This window comes from Rhinoraja longicauda, chromosome 5 (assembly GCF_053455715.1).
Source record: "Rhinoraja longicauda isolate Sanriku21f chromosome 5, sRhiLon1.1, whole genome shotgun sequence".
Lineage (NCBI taxonomy): Eukaryota > Metazoa > Chordata > Chondrichthyes > Rajiformes > Arhynchobatidae > Rhinoraja > Rhinoraja longicauda.
This window is the reverse complement of record NC_135957.1, coordinates 79,866,423-79,887,232: the sequence shown is the minus strand read 5'-3', so window position 1 is coordinate 79,887,232 and position 20,810 is coordinate 79,866,423. Positions and strand designations below refer to the sequence as shown.

General features: G+C 47.7%; 1 protein-coding gene across 1 annotated transcript in view; it reads right to left on the bottom strand.

The window, feature by feature from the left end:
- grik2 (glutamate receptor, ionotropic, kainate 2) overlaps positions 1-20,810 on the bottom strand; it is a 463,075-nt gene that overhangs the window by 25,115 nt on the left and 417,150 nt on the right. The window contains 2 exon segments of the mRNA XM_078399849.1: positions 5,259-5,396; positions 5,399-5,483. Coding sequence (XP_078255975.1) covers positions 5,259-5,396; positions 5,399-5,483 — 223 coding nt within the window.

The window sequence follows — 20,810 nt, the reverse complement described above, 5'->3', positions numbered from 1 at the left end:
GTATGACTCAGAGCAAGTTGCAGAGGTCTAATAGAATAATATTTGTTGCTTCACCAGATTGAATTGGCTGGGTTAAACAACGCAGAATAACTTTTCTTTTCCTAATACAGTGAAGGATTTGCAGCATTTCCAGATAATGTGAGAGCATTTTTTCGGTCGGGTCGGTTGTCAGAACTTCTGGCCTTTGATGAAATAATTAATCGAAGGTGATTCACAGCGTATGACTGTCGTATGGCACGTTGTCGTCGGGTTAGGAACTGCTTCCGTCCTTAACAGTTGCCCCAGCAAGTGGAGGTGAGCTCACTTCATGGCAACGCATCTCTCTTCAATAGAGGGAGTACCGAGAAGGTTCACCAGATTGATTCCTGGGATGGCAGGACTTTCATATGAAGAAAGACTGGATAGACTCAGCTTGTACTCGCTGGAATTTAGAAGATACAATACAATATATCTTTATTGTCATTGTACCCAGGGGTACAACGAGATTAAGATTGAGGGGGGATCTTATAGAAACTTACAAAATTCTTAAATGGGTTGGACAGGCTAGATGCAGGAAGATTGTTCCCGATGTTGGGGAAGTCCAGAACAAGGGGTCACAGTTTAAGGATAAGGGGGGAAGTCTTTTAGAACCGAGATGAGAACGTTTTTTTTCACACAGAGAGTGGTGAGTCTGTGGAATTCTCTGCCACAGAGGGTAGTTGAGGCCAGTTCATTGGCTATATTTAAGAGGGAGTTAGATGTGGCCCTTGTGGCTAAAGGGATCAGGGGGTATGGAGAGAAGGCAGGCACGGGATACTGACTTGGATGATCAGCCATGATCATATTGAATGGCGGTGCAGGCTCGAAGGGCAGAGTGGCCTACTCCTGCACCTATTTTCTATGTTTCGATGTTTCTATGTTTCAATAGACAATAGACAATAGGTGCAGGAGTGCCGGTGTGGGCGAGTTGGGCCGAAGGGCCTGTTTCCACACAGTGTCACTCTATGACTCTATGACTTTAAAAGTTTGGATCGGCCACTGCGGCGTTTCTGGGTTTAAATATTTGAATTGCGCTGTTCCCACTGCCTCAGAGTATCTGCAATGAAATTTGCCAACAGTCCCTCCACATTTATAATTTATCCGGAATACACCAGAGGAAGTCTCTTCCCTTCATCTCTGCTCCGTGGCCTTTGCTTCATTGAATTTGAAGCACGTTCCCCACGAAGATGCTTGTTGAAAGGAGTTTGATGCAAGTTTGAGAAAGCATCTGTATCACTTGTTCGTGATGACCTGTAGATTCCAGTTTAGAAGTCTCTCTTTGATTTTATTTTTGCTGTTGTTTTGCAATGATGGAGGAATCTAGAAAATGCCAATCAGACATTGTTTCCACCAGTGGGAGAGTCTCGGACCAGAGGCCATAGCCTCAGAATTAAAGGACGTACCTTTAGAAAGGAGATGATGAGAAATGTATTTAGTCAGATGGTGGTGAATCTGTGGAGTTCATTGCCACAGACGGCTGTGGAGGTCAAGTCAATGGATACGTTTAAGGTGGAGATTAACAAATTCCTGATTAGTACGGCCATCCGGGGCTATGGGGAGAAGGCAGGAGAATGGGGTTGAGAGGGAAAGATAGCGTTATATGGAACGAGCTGCCAGAGGAAGTAGTTGAGACAGGTCCTATAACAACATTTGGGTGGGTAGATAGATAGATTCTTGATTTGTACAGGAGTCAGGGGTTACGGGGAAAAGGCAGGAGAATGGGGTTGGGAGGGAGAGATAGATCAGCCATGATCGAATGGTGGAGTAGACTTGATGGGCCGAATGGCCTAATTCTGCTCCTAGAACTTATGAACTTATGACATGAGTGTTCCCAATGCAAACCAGACGTGACGGTCAGAACAAACGCAAATATTGCAGATGCTGAAAATTATAAAACGTAAACTGGAAACGCTAGAAATGCACAGCAGGTTTGAGAGAGTATGAGAGATGAGTAAAAGCTAAATTTCAAATTTGTAGACTTCTCTCTCTATAGACTTCAGGGGGCCAGCTCGGAAACAGGCCCCTCGGCCCATCGGGTCTGCGCCGACCAGCGATCCTCGCGCACTAGCACCGTCCTACATACGAGGGACGATTTTTGCAATTTTACCGAAGCCAATTCACCTGCAAACCTGCACACCTTTGGAGCGTGGGAGGAAACCGGAGCTCCTGGAGAAAACCTACGCTGGTCACGGGGAGAACGTACAAACTCCGTACAGACAGCACCCGTAGTCAGGATCGAACCCGGGTCTCTGGCGCTGTGAGGCAGCAACTCTACCGCTGCGCCACCGTGACGCCCACTGTATCACGGAATCACAGCACCCTGCTAAAACCATCACTTGAAACAACTGAATGACGACACGACATTATTGTTTGAGTGTACAGACATGCGAACTAGGAATCGGAGTGGGTTGCTGGCTCCTCAGGTACTGTGCGCCCCATCATTGAATGGAATGAACACATTCCTGGCCTGTCCAGAAAAACCTTACAAACCTTCGAGTCATAGAGTGATTCCATGTCGAAACAGGCCCTTCGGCCCAACTTGCCCACACCGGCCTACAATGTCCAGCTGCACTAGTCCCATCTGCCTGCGCTTGATCCATATCCTCTTGCACTCCCCTTTGAGGAAGAGAGTTCTCAAGGCTCATAATTAATCATAGAGCACGGAAATAGGCCCTTCAGCTTAACTTGCCGAAGATGATACCCCATCTGCGTTCGAACCACCTGCCCGCGTTTGACCCGTATCCCACCAACCGATTCCTATAACTGTACCTAGGAACAAATACACATAATTGTTTCCAGTGTCTGTGAAATGATATTATAGTACCTGCCTCAAATACCTCCTCTGCCAGCTCGTTCTAAATACCCACCACTCGCTGAGCAAAAAGGTTGCACCAGGCAGTCCTAGTACATCAGTCACTGAAAGGAAGCATGCAGGTACAGCAGGCAGTGAAGAAAGCCAATGGAATGTTGGCCTTCATAACAAGTGGAGTTGAGTATAGGAGCAAAGAGGTCCTTCTGCAGTTTTACAGGGCCCTAGTGAGACCACACCTGGAGGTACTGTGTGCAGTTTTGGTCTCCAAATTTGAAGAGGGATATTCTTGCTATTGAGGGCGTGCAGCGTAGGTTTACTATGTTAATTTCCGGAATGGCGTGACTGTCCTATGTTGAAAGACTGGAGCGACTAGGCTTGTATACACTGGAATTTAGATGGATGAGAGGGGATCTTATCGAAATATATAAGATTATTAAGGGGGTTGGACACGTTAGAGGCAGGAAACATGTTCCCAATGTTGGGGGGAGTCCAGAACAAGGGGCCACAGTTTAAGAATAAGGGGTAGGCCATTTAGAACGGAGATGAGGAAAAACTTTTTCAGTCAGAGAGTTGTGAATCTGTGGAATTCTCTGTCTCAGAAGGCAGTGGAGGCTAATTCTCTGAATGCGTTCAAGAGAGAGCTAGATAGAGCTCTTAAGGATAGTGGAGTCAGTGGGTATGGGGAGAAGGCAGGAACGGCGTACTGATTGAGAATGATCAGCCATGATCACATTGAATGGTGGTGCTGGCTCGAAGGGCCGAATGGGCCTCCTCCTGCACCTATTGTCTATTGTCTGAGAAGGGTCTCGACGTGAAACGTCACCCATTCCTTCTCTCCAGAGATGCTGCCTGTCCTGCTGAGTTACTCCAGCATTTTGTGACTATGTTTACATATTCTGTTGTGCTGCTGCAAGTAAGAATTTCATTGTTCTATCTGGGACATCGATACACTAAAACTCTCGTTTGTTTGTTTGTTTGTTCCTGAACTACAGCCAAAACGGTACATGATAGCGCAACAATTTTAGGCCCACCTTACTCACCGTCGTCCCTTTGGAAGATTTTTCATTGAAATCGGTGTTATATTTTTTTAAGTTATTCACATTTTAAGGTTTAAATTTATCTCCTATGGAGTGAGGGGGGAGGGAAGGGAGGGGAGGGAGGGAGGGGGGAGGGGTGGGAGGGAGGGGGGAAGGAGGGAGGGAGGAGGGGGGAGGGGTGGAGGGAGGGGGGAAGGAGGGAGGGGAGGAGAGAGGATAAGGGGGATTGAGGAGGATGGTGGAGGGAGGGGAAGGGGCGAAGGAGGAGGAGAGGGGGGAGTAGAGGAGGGGAGGAGGGAGGGGAGGAAGGGAGCTGAAGGGGAGGGGGAGGGAGGAGAGGAGGGAGGGGAGGGGGAGGGAGGAGAGGAGGGAGGGGAGGGGGAGGGGGAGAGAGGAGAGGAGTGAGTGAGGGGGAGGGGGAAAGGGAGAGGATGAGGGAGGGGGAGGAGGGAGGGTTGGGGGAGGGGGGAGGGGGGAAGGGGAGGGGAGGGGGGAGGGAGGAGGAGGGAGGGATGGGAGAGGGGGAAGGGGAGGGGAGGGGAGTGGGAGGGGGGGAGGGGGAGGAGGGAGGGATGGGGGAGAGGGGGATGTTGAGGGGAGGGGGGAGGGGGGAAGGGGTGGAGGGGAAGAGAGGGTGCTGCACCAGCACCAATGCAGGAGAGGTTTGGGCCCAATGTTGAGGGGAGGGGGGAGGGGGAAGGGGTGGAGGGGAAGAGAGGGTGCTGCACCAGCACCAATGCAGGAGAGGTTTGGGCCCAACGGGTCCACTTGGTCTACTATGACAATGAAACACTCTTGACTCTCAACGCTCAGTTGTAATTTCTGCGCCAGTTCCATTAATAATAGAAATAATAAAACCAGACTCAGTTGTAAACATTGGCCTTTTTGTCAAATGCAAACCGTATATATATTGGCCTTCTCATTACATGTAAATCATACACATAGCCCTATTTCATAAGCTAATAAATAATTTAGCACTCGATTATAAAATTGATGTTAAACATTCTGGTGGGTATTTTGGTCAGGATCAAAATAATTATTAATAGAGGCAACCTTGTGTGTATTTTGTGCTTCCCATTTGCAGACGCATACATCATCGGGATTTATAACAACAAAAAAAACATTGTTTGCCTATATTAGATAACAGAGGGCATAGTCATGCAGAGAAAATTCATTAGTCAATAGGTTAAATAATATGTGTTTACCCTGCGCACATAGAACAGGGAGATTTATCATAGTAAGGCTTTCACACAAAAAGGAACGGCTTGACATATTCCAGCATTAAGAGACCCGTGATAAATAATGTGTGTACAAATCGCTCGCAACGGCCGGATTTAGTTTTATTGTCCCCCTGATTAGTTTGCACGATGTGCATTAGATTCGCTACGTACCCATTGGAGTACCGACTCCGTACGTCTTGGAATCTATGAGGCCGCCGATCTGCGTCAGGTTGCAGTTCCTCTGGGTGACAAACTCGATGGTGGTCGACTCCATCAGCAAGGCGTAATCCGTGGTTAAGACCCGCTCGATCCCTCCTCGTTATTTTTGACCAGAGCCGTGTGCTGGCGGCTGCTCATGAAGGCCCACATCTTCTCATAGGTTGATATTTTGGATTTCTGCAAGAAACGTGCAATGGAGAGAGGGAGAGAGGTAGGGGGAGGTAGAGGGGGGAACGGGGGGAGAGGGAGAGGGAAGGAGAGAGGAGAGAGGTAGAGGGAGAGAGGGGAAGGGGGAGAGAGATGGGAATGGGGAGAGGGGGAGAGAGAGAGGTAGAGAGGGGGAAAGAGAGGGAGGAGAGGGGGAGAGGGGGAGAGAGAGGTAGAGAGGGGGAGAGGGGAGAGGGGGAGAGGGGAGAGAGGGTGTGAGGGGAGAGAGAGGGAGAGAGGGGGAGAGAGGGAAGGGAAGATGGAGAGAGGGAGAGAGGGAGAGAGGGTGTGAGGGGAGAGGGAGAGAGGGGAAAGGGGGAGAGGGGGAGAGGTAGAGAGGGGGAGAGGGAGAGAGAAGGAGAGAGGGAGAGGTAGAGAGGGGGAGAGAGGGGAAGGGGTGAGGGAGAAGGAGAGTGAGAGGGGGATACGGGGAGAGGTAGAGAGAGAGGAAAGGGGGAGAGGGGGAGACGGGGAGAGGTAGAGGGAGAGAGTGGGGAAGCGGGAGAGAGGGAGAGAGAGGTAGTGGGAGAGAGAGTGGGGAAGGGGAGAGGGAGAGAGGGAGGGCGAGGGGGAGGAGGGAGAGAAGGGGACGGGGAGAGGGAGAGAGGGAGGGAGAGGGGGAGACAGGGGGAGAGGGGGAGAGGGGAGAGAGGGGGAGAGAGGGAGAGAGGGAGGCGGAGGAGCGTGAGAGGGGGAGAGCGCGGGGAGGTAGAGGAGGAGGGAGAGAGAGAGAGAGAGAGAGAGAGAGAGAGAGAGAGAGAGAGAGAGAGAGAGAGAGAGAGAGAGAGAGAGAGAGAGAGAGAGAGAGAGAGAGAGAGAGAGAGAGAGAGAGAGAGAGAGAGAGGAGATGGAGAGAGAGAGAAGAGAGAGAGAGAGAGTTAACATATAAAACACAGCTGAATCCTAGTTCTGGAATGGAAAATTAAATGCTGGAGTCAGTCAGTCAAGGGAAAGTAACGTTTATAAAAAAGGAAACGAGTAATATTCCTGTCAAACTCCTTTTAATGTTCATGGCAAGGGTAGCAGCTGAGGGCTGTAAAAGCCCGAGAGGATACTCAGGCTATCATCAGTACAAAAACAATCACGATTTCTTCATGAGACGATCTGTTCCCACTGCTGACAGCAGTTTGCACAGCTCACTGAGCTCAAATGGGAAAGCAAAGAAACAGGTTTCCAAACGCCAGTGGAGCTGCCGACTGGAAAGCACACAGTTATTCAACATGGAAACTCAACAATTAACTTCGGAACTCAAGGGGCAGCTCAGTGGAGCAGCTGGTAGAGCTGCTGCCTCACAGCGCCAGGGATCCGGGTTCGATCCCGACTTCAGTCCCTGCCTGCGAGGAGTTTGCTCGTTCCACCCTGTAAACGCACGGGCTTCCTCCGGCCGCTCCGGTTTCCTCCCATATCCCAAAGACGTGCCGGTTTGGAGGATAATTGGCCCTGAGTGTGTAGGGAGTGGATGGGAAAATGGGATAACGTGGAAATGGTGTAAATGGTCATCGTGGACTTGATGGGCTGAAGGGCCTGTTTTTCGTAAGTTCACACTTACGATAGTATCAGAATGAGACCATTCGCCCCATCAAGTCTACGCCGCCATTCAATCATGGCTGAAATATCTTTCCCTCTCAGCCCCATTTTCCTGCCCTTCTCCCCATAACCCCTGACACCCGCACTGATCAAGAATCTGCCAATCTCTGCCTTAGAAATATCCGTCGACTTGGCCTCCACAGCCGTCTGTGGCAAAGAATTCCACAGATTCACCGCCCTCTGACTAAAGAATGTCCTCCTCATCTTTGTAAAGGTACGTCTTGTATTCTGAGGCTGTGGCCTCTGGTCCCGAGACTCTCCCACCAGTGGAAACATCCTCTCCACATCCACTCTATCCAGGCCTTTCACTATTCGGTAAGTTTCAAAGAGCCCCCCCCCCCTCCCTCACTCATCCTTCTAAACTCCAACGAGTACAGGCTTTTTATTTTTTTATTTTTTATTTTATTAATTTTATTTAAGTTTTAACAAAACACATACATGTTACAGCTCACCGTACCCAATGATACCTACATTATAAATGTGATTATACATTATAAAATTGATGTTAAACATTCTGGTGGGTATTTTGGTCAGGATCAAAATATGTATTGTTCTGTATTATCTCCCCACCCACAACCCCCCTCCCCCCCCCACCCCCCAGTTAGAAAAAAGAGGAAAAGGAGAGAAGAAAGAAGAAAAAAAGAAAGAAAGAAAGAAAGAAAGAGAAAGAAAGAAAGAAGAAAGAAAGAAAGAAAGAAAGAAAGAAAGAAAGAAAGAAAGAAAGAAGAAAGAAAGAAAGAAAGAAAGAAGAAGAAAGAAAGAAAAGAAAGAAAGAAAGAAAGAAAGAAAGAAAGAAAGAAAGAAAGAAAGAAAGAAAGAAAGAAAGAAAGAAAGAAAGAAGAAGAAACCTGGAGACAAGAAGGAAACACTTCCGGCTAATTTCTTATTAAATTCTTTTTAAGGGTATCAAAACAATCCTGAAATTGAATATTTCCAATTCTTAATCCTAGTTTTAAAGTGTACAGGCTTGACCATTGACTGCGCATATTAATTTTACAGTGATATCGACGGGGCAATAGGTTGGCATGAACAAGTTGGGCCGAAGGGCCTGTTTCCGTGCTGTATGACTCTATGATACCTCAACCAAAACCTCATCTCTTTCCATCTTTACATTGCACCTCGTTGTGTTCCCTTGTTCCCTTGTTCATAGTTATAATTGAGAAATAAAGGTAAATGAATGTTGGAATTAGTCTGTCCAACTATGAAGAGTATCTATGCAAATAATGATTTTTAATTTTGAGATTATTACGGACTTTAGTTATTTGGAGCAGTACATCTAATAAAATGGATTGAATATGAGAAAAACATCATTCAAATTAGCTTTTTTTTTTCCCCAGAATTTTCCATTAAGCACTTAGTTCAAATTGACTGGTTCACTACTGTGTCATTTAAATAAGCTAATTTAAATAGTTTTCAAAGTAATGGTCTTGCAGTGGAAAAACTACGGATGATGGACATTTGAAATAAAATGGATAATACTCTAAATGCTTAGCAGGTCACACAACATCAGTCATGAGAAAAACAAGATAAAATCTTTAGTTTTCGGGGAAGGTCGTCATTTAATTCTTCTCTCTCCACAGATGCCGCCTGGCCTGCTGAGGATTTTGCTGTACCAGTACAAAAGCACTTTTCAAAGTCTCTAGCCTTTAGACCTTGGAGATACAGCGCAGAAACAGGCCCTTCTACCCAACATGTACATGGCGACCGGCGATCACCCAAGCACATTATTACTATCCCACACACTGGGGACAATTTAAAATTTTACCAAAGCTAATTAACCACCAAACCTGCACGTGTGGGAGGAAACCGGAGAAAATACATGGAATCATGGGGAGAACGTACAAACTCCTTACAGGCTGCGCCCGTAGTCAGGATCGAACACGGGTCTCTGGTGCTGTAAAGTAGCAACTCTACCGCTGCGCCACCGTGCCACCCTAAGTCAAATTCATAGAAGTATAGCAAAGTTCTCCTAACATCTCCTACGTTCTCCTAACATCTAATCTGACATTTATTCTGCAACCAGTAGCTATTTTAATTGTTTTTTTGTGGATTTGAATAGCAAAGGTAATGCCAGCATTTAATGTCTATCCCCACATGCCCTTGATAAGAGAGTTTTGAGCTAAATTCTTGAACGAGTGCACTTTTTCTGGTGCAATGCTGTTGGATAGGGTGTTCTTTGGTCCAATGGATCAGGTATGTCCAATATGGGGATGTGTGACCGAGGGTGGAGGGAGCATGCAGATATTGCGCACTACTTTCTTAGTGATGGAGGTTTGGCCTTTGGGAGTTGCTCTCGAGGTAGCCTAGGTGCGTTTTGTAGGGTGTCACCCACTGCAGCGACTGTGTGCATGTGATGGAGGACCTCAGTTTAGTTTAGAGATACAGCACAGAAACGGGCCGTAGGGCCCACAGAGTCGATCACTGGCACTATCACATGTTGGTCGGTGTGGGCACGTTGGGCTGAAGGGCCCGTTTCCACACTGCATATGACTTGAGGGCCTGAGGTTGCGCAGGCTAGGATTTCATTTCTTGCAGGGCAGGAGACTGAGGGCTAATATTCTAGAGGTGTATAAAATCATGAGGAGAATAGGGTGAATGCGCAGAATCGTTTGCCCGGGGTAGGAGAATCAAGAACCAGAGGACATGAGCTTAAGATGAGAATCATAGAGCCATAGATTCACAGAGTCATAGAGTGATACAGCACGGAAACAGGCCCTTTGGCCCATCTTGCCTGCACCAACCAACATACACTGGATGTGTATACCCTGGAATTTAGAAGGATGAGTTGTATATACTGGAGTTTAGAAGGATGAGTTGTATACACTTGAATTTAGAAGGATGAGAGGAGATCTTATCGAAACATATAAGATTATTAAGGGGTTGGACACGTTAGAGGCAGGAAACATGTTCCCAATGTTGGGGGAGTCCAGAACAAGGGGCCACAGTTTAAGAATAAGGGGTAGGCCATTTACAACTGAGATGAGGAAAAACTTTTTCAGTCAGTGAGTTGTGAATCTGTGGAATTCTCTGCCTCAGAAGGCAGTGGAGGCCAATTCTCTGAATGCATTCAAGGGAGAGCTGGATAGAGCTCTTAAGGATAGCGGAGTCAGGGGGTATGGGGAGAAGGCAGGAACGGGGTACTGATTGAGAATGATCAGCCATGATCACATTGAATGGCGGTGCTGGCTCGAAGGGCCAAATGGCCTCCTCCTGCACCTATTGTCTATTGTCTATTGTCTAACATATCCCACCTGCCCGCGTTTGGCCCATATCACTCCAAACTTATCCCACGCATGTACCTGTCTAAATGTTTCTTAAACATTCCTTAAACATTTAAGGGAAAGATAGGGAAAAGATTTAATCGGAACCTGAGTGGGGAGGGTGTATGGAACCACAAATAATGCTCAGTTTGTAATACTCTCAAAAACCATTATCATTATTAAGAAAGTATTCAATTGTTCGAAAGCATTTATGCGTGATGCATCACAATAGACAATAGACAATAGGTGCAGGAGGAGGACATTCGGCCCTTCGAGCCAGCACCGCCATTCAAAGTGATCATGGCTGATCGTTCTCAATCTGTACCCCGTTCCTGCCTTCTCCCCATACCCCCCTGACAGCATGGTTTGGGAAGAGCTGCATCCAGGAAATTGCGGAGAATTGTGGACGGAGCCCAAACCATCACACAAACCAACCTCCCTACCATTGACTCCCCTGCTCCCTACCATTGACTCCATTTACACCTCATGCAGCCTCGGCAAGGCCAGCAGCATAATCAAGGACGTGTCGCACCCCGGCCACTCCCCCTTCTCCTCTCTCCCACCGGGCAAAAGGTACAAAGGTGTGAAAACGCACACCTCCAGATTCAGGGACAGTTTCTTCCCAGCTGTTATCAGGGTAACTGAACCATCCAACCAACAACTGCAGTATAGAACAGTACTGAGCCACTATTTACCTCACCGGAGACCCTTAGACTTCCAATCTATGATCGGACTTTACTGGACTTTAACTTTCACTAAACGTTATTCATGTTATTCCCTGTATCATGTATCTGTCCACTGTGGATGACAGGAATGTAATCATGTATTATCTTTCCACTGACTGGTTAGCACGCAACAAAAGCTTTTCACTGTACCTCGGTACAGGTGACAATAAACTCAACTCAGAACTCAAACTCAGATAGAAGACAATTGGATGGAAAGGGTCTTGACCCGAAAAGTCACCCATTCCTTCTCTCCAGAGATGCTGCCTGTCCCGCTGAGTTACTCCAGCAATTTGTGTCTACCTTGGATGGAAAATTGGCTTGGTGGAAGGGGTCAGAGGGTGGTAGAGGAAGGTTGTTTGTCAGGTTGGAAGCCCGGGGTGGAAGGGAACAAGAGATACCAAATGTGAGGCCAGATCAATTTGAGGAAGGACATTCTTCCTATTGAGGGCGTGCAGCGTAGGTTCACAAGGTTAATTCCCGGAATGGCGGGACTGTCGTATGTTGAAAGACTGGAGCGACTAGGCTTGTATACGCTGGAATTTAGGATGAGAGGGGATCTTGTCGAAACGTATAAGATTATTAAGGGATTGGACACGTTAGAGGCAGGAAACATGTTCCCGATGTTGGGAGAGTCCAGATCCAGGGGCCACAGTTTAAGAATAAGGGGCAGGCCATTTAGAACGGAGATGAGGAAAAACATTTTCAGTCAGAGTTGTAAATCTGTGGAATTCTCTGCCTCAGAAGGCAGTGGAGGCCAATACTCCGGATGATTTCAAGAGAGAGCTCTTAAAGATAGCGGAGAATCTGTGTGTCTCCTCAGTCTATTCCTCTCATGATTTAATACACCTCTACAAGATCACCCCTCATCTTCCTGCGCTCCAAGGAATAGAGTCCCAGCCTGCTCAACCTCTGCCCATAATTCAGGCCCTCAAGTCCTGGCAACATCCTCTTATATACTGTCTTATATACATGTATAAAATCACGAGAGGAATAGATCGGGTAGATGCACAGAGTCTCTTGCCCAGAGTAGGTGAATCAAGGACCAGAGGGCATAGGCTTAAGGTGAAAGGGGAAAGATTGAATAGGAATCTGATGGGGTAACTTTTTTCACACAAAGTGTGGTGGGTGTATGGAACGAGCTGCCAGAGGAGGCAGTTGAGGCTGGGACTATCCCAACATTTAAGAAACAGGTGGACCGATACATGGATAGGACAGGTTTGGAGGAATATGCAGGTAGGACTAAGCAGGTAGCTGGGAAATGTTGGCCAGTGTGGGCAAGTTGTGCCGAAGGGCCCTGTTTCCACACTGTATCACTCCATGACTCCACACTGAGTAAGGTGCAATCATTGCCCCTGGCCCCAATACCACTTTACTGCTAAGCTTTCATTTGGCAGAACACACCCCGAGATGTTCGATGTTTAAAATCAAGCTGGATTGAAATGCTGCAGCAACACTGTGGATCTACCATCGTAAAGCTTGCTAATCAATGGCAATCACCAGCGGGATGGCCAACTCGATCAATGTAGGGCAGCCACATGCAGCGTGCCTGGAGTTGACTAAGTGGCATGGAATGCAATAACCATGCAGGTGAGCCAAGCCTTGACTTATCACTTGTTGGGCTCCAGCGAGAGTATTGCTTCCAATTCCATTTTTAAGAAGGTTAACAAGATGCTGATGTGTTAGAAAACATGGATCCACACACTGGCAGTTGTCGTTGAAACTCAAGTGAGATGGGCGAATTAAGTTTGTAAGTGCTTGAGAAACCATCAGTAACCTAACATTTGTATAAGAAAATAACTGCAGATGCTGGTACAAATCGAAGGTATTTATTCACAAAATGCTGGAGTAACTCAGCAGGTCAGGCAGCATCTCAGGAGAGAAGGAATGGGTGACGTTTCGGGTCGAGACCATTCTTCGGACTGACATTGACATTGAGGAAAAACCTTTTTCAGTCAGAGAGTTGTGAATCTGTGGAATTCTCTGCCTCAGAAGGCAGTGGAGGCCAATTCCCTGAATGCATTCAAGAGAGAGTTAGATAGAGCTCTTAAGGATAGCGGAGTCAGGGGGTATGGGGAGAAGGCAGGAACGGGGTACTGATTGAGAATGACCAGCCATGATCACATTGAATGGCGGTGCTGGCTCGAAGGGCTGAATGGCCTCCTCCTGCACCTATTGTCTATTGTCTATTGTCTATTGACCTAACCTAACATTGATTGGGTTGGTGGTGGAAGCAGATACAATGGTAACATATGAGGGTTTTGGATAGATATCTTCTTCTTGCGTTTGGGGCAGCAGGAGTTACGTACCGCCCTCCAGGCGCTGTAGCCAGTGCAATGTGCTGTTGTCAAGGGCCGTGAGGTCTACCCCTCCACCAGGGGGACGGAGGACAGTGCAGTCGACAATGCCGTGCCGCGCTGTTTGCTGGTCTGCTCCACACATGCAGGCTGCTGATGGACGCAACCCCCAACGATGCATGTTGGCATTGAACCGGCCGACCCCTGTGCGGAGCCGGTTCAGGGCGACCCACTCTTTGCGGGGCGTGTCCGAGCCGGGCGGGGCTGTGGTGTTCGGTGCAACTGTGAATTGAGGAGGTGGCGATGTCTGTTCCCAGCTGGTTCTCCATGCTCCTAGTATGTTGAAACCGGAGCCACAGAGGGTCGCTGCATGACGGGAGAAAGGGCGACGAGACGACAGGCGTTAAGGTCCCAGTTGCTGTGAATCCTGGGCGAGGTGGCGCAAAGGATGTTTGGCGTCCGATGGGGCCTTGCACACCAGCCTATGAGTGAAGAACTCTCTGTGAAGCTTGGCGGGTGCGATACCTGCGAGCACCGGCAGGAGCTCCGTGGGAGTAGGGCGTAGGCAGCCAGTGATGATCCGCATGGTGTCGTTGAGGGTGGCGTCTAGCTTGCTGGTATGAGCGCTGCGGCACCATGCTGGGGTGGCGTACTCAGCGGCGCTGTACACGAGTGCAAGAGCACTGGCTCGAAGAGTAGATGTCCTGGCGCCCCTTGACGATCCGGCCAAGCAACGCAGGAGGTTGTTCCGTGCCGAGACTTTAGCACGGAGAGCTTCAAGGTGTTACTTGTAGGTCAGCTGCCGATCTAGTTTCACACGGAGGTATGTAGGAAATAGGTTGTAGAGTAGGGGTGACCCATTGAGGGTGACGGTTAGCTGGCATTGAGCTTCCTTGTTGTTCAGGTGATAGGCCGTTGTGGTGGTTTTTGCCACACTCAGTTTTAGTCTCCAGGTCTTAAGGTAGCCCGTGACAAGTTCCATATCCGCCGAGAGCACATTCTCAGCATTTGACCAACTCTTCTCCGAGTGCAGTAGGGCCAAGTCATCTGCGTATCCATACTGGCGCGAGGTCGTGCGTGGCAGATCGCTGATATAGAGATTGAAGAGCATGGGGGCCAGTACTGAGCCTTGGGGGACTCCGTTTCTTAGGCGTCGCAGTCGGCTAGATTGTCCGTCGCTGGTCCTGAGTACAAAACTGCGGTTGGCAAGGATGTTGGCAAGGAACCGCGCCAAATGACGGTCAGGGATGGTTCGGAGGGGCTTCAAGATCAGGCCCTGGTGCCACACAGTATCATAGGCGGCGGTGAGGTCCACCAGTGTACATTGGATAGACACGTATTCTAGCCATGGGCGTATGGGCACGGTGGCACAGCGGTAGACCCGAGTTCCATCCTGATTATGGATCCTGTCTGTACGGAGTTTGCACATTCCCCCTATGACCATGCGGGTTTTCTCAGGGTACTCCAGTTTTTTCCCCACATTCCAAAGACGTTCAGGCTTGTTGGTTTATTGGTTTAGGTAAAAATTGTAAATGTTCCCTAGTGCGTAGGATAATGGTAGAGTACATGGTGATCACTGGTCGGCACGGACTCAATGGGCCAAAGGCCATGTTTCACGCGCTGTGACTCTAAAGTTTTAAGTATTATGTGCAGGAAGATGAGAGATGGTTTTGGCATCAGGGGTTATAGGGAGAAGGCGGGAGAATGGGGTTGAGAGGGAAAGACAGATCAGCCATGATTGAATGACGGAGTAGACTTGATGGGCCGAATGGCCTAATTCTGCTCCTATAAGCTATGAATGTGAACATCACAGACATTGTGGGCTGAAGGGCCTATTCTTGTGCTGTAATTTAGTTAAGGGATTCAGCCAAGAAACAGGCCCTTTGGCCCACAGAGTTTGCACCAACGAGCGAGCCCTGCACACTAACACTATCTTTACCGCACACTAATGATTTTACCAAAGCCATTTAACCTATAAACCTGCATGTCTTTAGAGTGTGGGAGGAAACCGGAGCGCCCAGAGAAAAACCACGCAGGTCACGGGGAGAACGTACAAACTCTGTACAGACAGCACCCGCGGTCAGGATCGAACCCTGGTCTCCGGCGCTGTAAGGCAGCAACTCTACCGCTGTGCCACTGCACTGTTCTATGTTTTAGTTGTATATACTACAGTCGTGTGGAATTGTAAATATGGTGGAACTCACTGTGAAAAGGAAATAATGAATGAACGAATGAATGAATGAATGAATGAATGAGTTTATTGGCCAAGTATGTACACATACAAGGAATGTGCCTTGGTGCTCCGCTCGCAAGTAACAACACGGACATACAGTTATATGCACACGAACATACCTGTTATATGACCTAGAACATCTGTGGAAGTATCATTTATTTTTATTTAAACAAAGGAATTACCAAGAAGGGTAGAAACATAGAAAATAGGTGCAGGAGTAGGCCATTCGGCCCTTCGAGCCAGCACCACCATTCAATGTGATCATGGCTGATCATCCAAAATCAGTGCCCCGTTCCTGCTTTCTTTCCATATCCCTTTATTCCATTAGCCCTAAGAGCTAAATCTAACTCTCTCTTGAATACATCCAGTGAATTGGCCTCCACTGCCTTCTGTGGCAGTGATGTAGACAATAGACAATAGACAATAGGTGCAGGAGGAGGCCATTCGGCCCTTCGAGCCAGCACCGCCATTCAATGTGATCATGGCTGATCATTCTCAATCAGTACCCCGTTCCTGCCTTCTCCCCATACCCCCTGACTCCGCTATCCTTAAGAGCTCTATCCAGCTCTCTATTGAAAGCATTCAGAGAATTGTCCTCCACTGCCTTCTGAGGCAGAGAATTCCACAGATTCACCACTCTCTGACTGAAAAAGTTTTTCCTCATCTCAGTTCTAAATGGCCTACCCCTTATTCTTAAACTGTGGCCCCTTGTTCTGGACTCCCCCAACATTGGGAACATATTTCCTGCCTCTAACGTGTCCAACCCCTTAATAATCTTATACGTTTCGATAAGACCTCCTCTCATCCTTCTAAATGTAGGAGATACAACTAGTGAAGCAATATGTTTTTTAAAATAAATCCATTGATTGACTGATACCCAACAATGCCATAGAAATGGGGCTGACAACAGAGCCCATTGTAAGCAGATTATACAAAACAGTAACAGGGCAGGGAGGTAACCTGCCCGGCAACAGACCGTTTCACAATGAATCAAAGTCAACAGCAATATTGTTCATCTCGGCCTATGTGATCTCCCGATTGCCAAACACCTTAACCACCCTTCCCATTCCCACACCGTCCTTTCCATCCTGGGCCTCCTCCGCTGTCGGAGTGAGGACAAACATTAATTGGAGGAACAGCACCTCTTATTTGGCTTGGGCAGCTTCCAACCCAGCAGTATGAATATTGATTTCACCAACTTCAAGTAATCCTTGCATTTCCCCTCTCTCTCTCTCTCTCTCTCTCCGTCCCTCCGCCAACCTAGTCATTGTACTAGTTTCACTGTCATTCTATTGAATTTCACTGCCTATATCACTCGTTATCACTAGAGCCAGGATTTTGCCTTTTTTTGATGATTTCACGATCGAGTGCCTAAATCAGTGTCTATCTTTGCCAAGCCACCTGCTCTCAAATCGAATCCATTTTCCCCTCAAAATTCTCGGTTAAATTTCAGTTGTGGGGGTCTTCGGGGAAATATTATTGAATATCAGCAACAAAAAAAAATCATAGTTCCCTTTTTCTCTCTTTGTTGATGATACTTTCCTGGTTTGTTGTGAATACCTTATGACAATATCAACCACACAGCACAAGTAATTAATTGTACAGGAAGGATCTGATGATGCTGGTTTAGTCCGAAGATAGCCACAAAATGCTGGAGTAACTCAGCGAGTCAGGCAGCATCTCTGGAGAAAAGGAATGGCCGACGTTTCGGGTCGAGACCCTTCCTCAGACTGGAGCAGGGGCTTGACCCGAAATGTCACCCATTCCTTCTATTGAAAGATGCTGCCTGAGTTACTCCAGCATTGTACGTCTATCTACAAGCAATTAACCGTTCGCAAACTGCTCAAGGGTATCGAGGGGGTGAAAGGTGCAAAATGAATACAAGTGATTAATTTCTAACTAGGACTGTTGTTCTTTTATATTCAAACAAATTAGAGAAAATGTGAGTTTGCATTTAGTTTTGCTTTAGTTTAGAGATACAGTCTGGTAACAGGCATTTAGAGTCATAGAGTCACAGAGTGATACAGTGTGGAAACAGGCCCTTTGGCCCAACTCGCCCACACCGGCCAACAATGTCCCAGCGACCCTAGTCCCACTTGCCTGCGCTTGGTCCATAACCCTCCAAACCTGTCCTATCCATGTACCTGTCCAACTGTTTCATAAACGATGGGATAGTCCCAGCCTCAACTACCTCCGCTGGCAACTTGTTCCACACACCCACCACCGTCTGTGTGAAAAAGTTACCCCTCAGATTCCTATTAAATCTTTTCCCCTTCACCTTGAACCTATGTCCTCCGGACCTCGATTCCCCTACTCTGGGTAAAAGACTCTGTGCATCTACCCGATCTATTCCTCTCATGATTTTATACACCTCTATAAGATCTCCCCTCATCCTCCTGCGCTCCATGGAATAGAGACCCAGCATGCTCAACCTCTCCCGATAGCTCACACCCTCTAGTCCTGGCAACATCCTCGTAAATCTTTTCTGAACCCTTTCTAATTTACAGAATACAGAATAGCTTTATTGTCATTCGTTTTACCGAACAAAATTAATTTGCCAGCAGTCACAGAGCAAAAAAACAAAGAACACAAGACACACAACCCCAACACAAACATCCATCACAGTGGCCCCCTCACTGTGATGGAGGCAAAAAAACTTCCTCTCTCTTCCCCCATGCCCCTCCCATGGACAGACAGCTCAACCCCTACCAAGGCGACCGACCCGCACAGCCCCCGCAGGGAGATGGAAGGTCCCGCGGCCGAGCCGCACCGGGCGCTGGAAAGTCCCGCGGCCGTACCGGGCGATGGAAGGCCCCATGGCCGAGCCGTACCGGGCGATGGAAGGCCCCATGATTGGAGATCCTTGGAGATCCTTGGACTATCTTTGATCTAACTTTACTGGACTCTATCTTGCATAAAACGTCATTCAAGTTATTCCCTTTATCATGTATCTGCACACTGTGGACGGATCGATTGTAATCATGTATCGTCTTTCTGCTGGCTGGTTAGCACGCGACAAAAGCTTTTCACTGCGCCTTGGTACAGGTGACAATAAACTAAACTGAAGTCAAGCTCAACTAAACTCAACCTCAGCCCACTGGGTCCACGCTGACCATCAAACACCCATGCACACTAGTTCTTTGTTATCCCCACCTTTGCGTCCGATACACTCGGGACGATTTGCAGAAGCCAATTATCCTACAAGCCCGTGTGTTTTTGGGGATGTGGGAGGAGACAGGAGCACCAGAAGAAAACCCACGTGGCCACGGGGAGAACGTACAAACTCCATACAGACAGCACCCGTAGTCAGGATCAAACCCCGGGCCTCTGGCACTTTGAGGCAACAGCTCTACCGCTGCGCCACCGTGCTGCCAACATTGTATTTATGCTATCAGCTTTAGCGCTTTCAGTTCCAGAAGTACTGGATAGCCAATTGTCTACATGGTATGTTTAGCTTTGGGTTTATTATTGTCATGTGTACTGAGATACAGTTCTCCATGCTGTTCGCAGATGAGATATATCATACATAAATACAATCGAGTCAAACTCAAGTACAATAGATAGCGAAGAGGGGAGGATACAGAGCGCAGAATATAGTTCTCAGCATTGAAGCGCGTCAGTTCTATCTTCATTTAGTAAATGGCGGAAAGGTCCACTGAACAATTCAGGCAGCAAAAGCAAAATAACTGAGACAGTAGGACGTAGAGCATTTTCTAGTGGGTATTAAAATGGGTGAATGTAAATAAGGTAGACACAAAGTGCTGGAGTAACTCAGCGGGTCAGGCAGCATCTCTGGAGAGAAGGAACGGGTGACGTTTCGGGTCGAGACCCTTCTTCAGATATGGGGACTGATATGGGTAAAGTCGTTTCTGACTAAGCAGAGTGGATTTTTTTATCGAGTAGTTTACTCAGATGATTAACAATGCTTGTGGATGTTAACTAAAGTGCATTAAAAAGCATTTGGCCAGGTTCTGCCTGAGAGATTGTTAACGTAAGTGGAAAGGCACAGAATTGGAGGCAGTCTTCTGACATGAGGGCTAATTGGTTGGGAAGAAACAGGCATACAACGGCGATAATGAGAACAGCCTCTGATTGATGGAATCTGACAGGCGGCATGCCCCAGGGATGTGTACCGGCCTCTTATCTTCTCACATATGTTTGACTGACTTTGATGAGGTTGCAAAGGGCAGGCAAATTCAAGTTTGCAGGTGACATTAATCTTTATATATGTGTTTGCGAGCTGGCTCCACTCCATTCAGCTTTAACGGTGGGAGGATTAGCACCGTGTCCACAGAGATGTTGCCAAGCTGGAAAAGCTACAGAGAAGGTCTACAAGGATGTGTAGAACGGAAATGCAGATGCTGGTTTAAGCCGCAGATAGACACGATAAGCTGGAGTGGCTCTGCTCGGTAAGCAGCATCTCCAGAGAGGAGGAATGGGTGATGTTTTGGGTTGAGACCCTTCTTCAGATCCTTCTTCTACAAGGATGTTGCCAGGGCTCGAGGGTGTGAGCTACAGGGAGAGGTTGAGCAGGCTGGGACTCTATTCCTTGGAGCGCAGGAGGATGAGAGGTGATCTTGCAGAGGTGTACAAAATCATGAGAGGAATAGATTGGGTAGACGCGCAGAGTCTCTTGCCCAGAGTAGGGGAATCGAGGACCAGAGGACATAGGTTTAAGGTGAAGGGAAAAAAAATTAACAGAAATCTGAGGAGTAACCTTTACACACAAAGGGCGGTGGGTGTATGGAACAAGCTGCCAGAGGAGGTAGTTGAGGCTGGAACTATCCCGACATTCAAGACACAATTCAACAGGTACATGGATAGGGCAGGTTTGGAGGGATATGGACCAAACGTGGGCAGGTGGGACTAGTGTAGCTGGGACATGTTGGCCGGTATGGGCAAGTTGGGCCGAAGGGCTGTTTCCATACTGTACCATTCTATGACTCTATGACTCTAGATGCAGGTTGCACTGAGAGAAATCTAAATCAGATGTCTCAGCACAAATCTTAAACCATGGAGAGGACAGGAAGGACATTCTTGCTATTGAGGGAGTGCAGTGAAGATTCACCAGGTTAATTCCTGGGATGGCGGGGTTGACCTTTAATCAAAGAATGGGTCGACTGGGCTTGTATTCACTGGAATTTAGAAGGATGAGAGGGGATCTTATAGTAACATATAAAATTATTAAAGGATTGGAC